At 33.5% G+C, this 2,500-nt stretch overlaps 1 protein-coding gene across 2 annotated transcripts in view; it reads right to left on the bottom strand.

The window, feature by feature from the left end:
* LOC123519959 (hemicentin-2-like) overlaps window positions 1-2,500 on the bottom strand; it is a 182,142-nt gene that overhangs the window by 6,311 nt on the left and 173,331 nt on the right. For both annotated transcript variants that reach the window (XM_045281716.1, XM_045281715.1), the window contains exon 5: window positions 852-986. In XM_045281716.1, the coding sequence (XP_045137651.1) occupies window positions 852-986 (135 nt within the window). The remainder of the gene's footprint in view (window positions 1-851; window positions 987-2,500) is intronic.

Raw genomic sequence — 2,500 nt, forward strand, 5'->3', positions numbered from 1 at the left:
GAAGCAACAGTGTGACTTATTTATGCTCTTGCTCTTTCCTGGCATGTGTTTAATATAGTATGTGAGTATAAATCTTGGGGATACTGTCTAGTTTCTTGTGTGTGTTTGTTCTTTTGATTTATTGGAGCATTGCAGCTTTCGTTTTTTCTCGTGTTTTTTTTTTTTTTTCGTGTGTGTGTAAGTAAAGAAAGAGTTCATGTTAAGATATTGTTTTTGTCTATAATAACTTGATACGAACCTAACCCAAAGTTAACTTCGCTTAGACTATCCCAAACTTAACCTTACCTAACCTAACCACGGCTAACCCAACTTAACCTAACGAAACCGAAACACACCTAACCAAAATTAACCTAACCTAATCTAACAACCTAACAAAACTTAACTTAACCTAACTTAACCTACCCAAACTTAACCTAACCTAACATAACATAATTTAACCAAACCTAACCTAACGTAACCTTAACCGGAGCACTGCAACTAATTAACATGCTTTCATTGGTCACCGGGATTTAACTAGCACGCTTTCATTGGCCAGCAGGGTTTAACTAGCTATTCATTCGTTACCTCTCAAAGATTATTGTACCTGTTGCCTGTCTACAATTGTCATCTCCTTACCTGTTACCTTAAGCTGTTCAGTACTGAGACGCATTTATACCATGAGTTTTGGGTATGATTAGACGATTTTATTGACATTAGAAAGGGTCGATGGAGGTCAGAAGATTAATGGCCAGAGTCTCCTCTATTCTAATCCCCACATAAGTTTCTAAAGGTGTACAAAATCACCCAATAGTAAGCAGAATGAATATGAAAACGTGTCCTGGTGCTGAAGAGGTGAATTGACGTGTTCTCACCTGTTTGATGACGCACGTAAGCTTGATGGTGGAGCCGAGCTGTACGTGAAGGTCCTTGCTGCCCAGAATGTACGCCTGCGGCACTACCACGTACAGGTTGACGAACTGCGAGATGACGCCTGTGCCAGTGGAAAGCTGCAAGGACACGGACATGGGAAGGGTGAGTGGGTGTGGGTGGGCTTCATTAGGGGTCATTTTGAGGGTGTCTTGTTTATATGGGAAGGGTGAGTGAGTGTGGGTGGGCTTCACTTGGGGTCATTTTGAGGGTGTCTTGTTTATGTGGTGAAAAAAATTTGTTAGCTGATTGATTAAAGGGTTTTTTTTCTTATATGTATCTTTATTTGTGTTCTTATCTTACTTTATCTTATCTTGCGTTGTTTTTTGAGGTGTGAAAATTTCTTAACATCTTGATTAAATGTTTTTTTTTTTTACATATATATCTTTATTTACTTTATTACCTTATTTTATCATATCTTATTTTATTTCATCTCATTCTGTCTTATATGTGAGTTACGAACATTACTTGGCTTGTTGGTCTAAGTGAAGTTTATTTTTCTTATCTAATTTTATCTTATTTACTTTATTTTATCGTGCTCTTTGTTATATTTCTATCTTATTTTATCTCATTCTCATTTATGTACGGCGAAAAAATACTTAGTTTGTTGATCTAAGAATTTTTTTTTTCTGTTTTTGCGTCTTATTTTATCTTATTTATTTCATTATTATCTTATCTTATTGTTTCTTATTCTATCTTATATGTGTGGTATGAAAATTAGCTATTTGATCTAAGTAAAGTTTTCTTCGTCTTTTAATCTTTTTTAGACATGTAATTGACGTCTTTAGTTTATTTCTTATCTTTTTCTATTGATATTTTTTTAGACATGTATTTGATACCTTAAATTTGTTTTTTTTATCTTTAATTTTTTAGACACGTATTAATATTACTTTTTAGACATGTATTTTATATCTTAAGTATGTTTTTTTAATCTTTTTTTTTTGGACATGTTGTTGATATAATTTTTTAGACATGTATTTGATATCTTAAATTTGTTTGTTTTTTCTACCTTGTTTTTATATTTTATTTTTATCTTTCTTTTTTTTTCAAGTCTGTGCGGAGAGAGAGACCTTGTTTCTTACATATTCTCGCCATGTCCTTTGATGTTTTGCAAAGCTTGTGTATCTAAAGTATTCTTCCTTAACTTTTTCTTAACAGCAGGACAATTTCTTTCCATAATCACTAACAACTCTAGACAAACTTTTTTTTCCTTAGTGCTACAGTCTCTAGAATACTTTTGTAGCTTAGAAAAGAAACTAACTCCGTATGACAACTTTTTTCTGTTATTTACATGTATTCTATTTATTTATTTGTATTTGTGTGTGTGTGTGTGTGTGTATGTGTGTATGTGTGTATCTCCATACAAACATTTTCTTTACAGTATTCTGAATATCCAAAAATTGACGAGTATTGCAGCAAAGTGGATTGAAAAGAGCGATCCTATCCTCTTATCCAAACGCCAAATTTTGTAAACCTCAGTTCATTAATGTGAGATGTCAAAGCTCGTCCTTCTTAGCGCTTTGCTCTCTCACCAGTACCTCCAGTGTGTGCATTCCTATCTCACTCTTAGTCTTCCCTCAATATAATGTTCCCT

This window comes from Portunus trituberculatus, chromosome 46, assembly GCF_017591435.1.
Source record: "Portunus trituberculatus isolate SZX2019 chromosome 46, ASM1759143v1, whole genome shotgun sequence".
NCBI classification, from domain to species: domain Eukaryota; kingdom Metazoa; phylum Arthropoda; class Malacostraca; order Decapoda; family Portunidae; genus Portunus; species Portunus trituberculatus.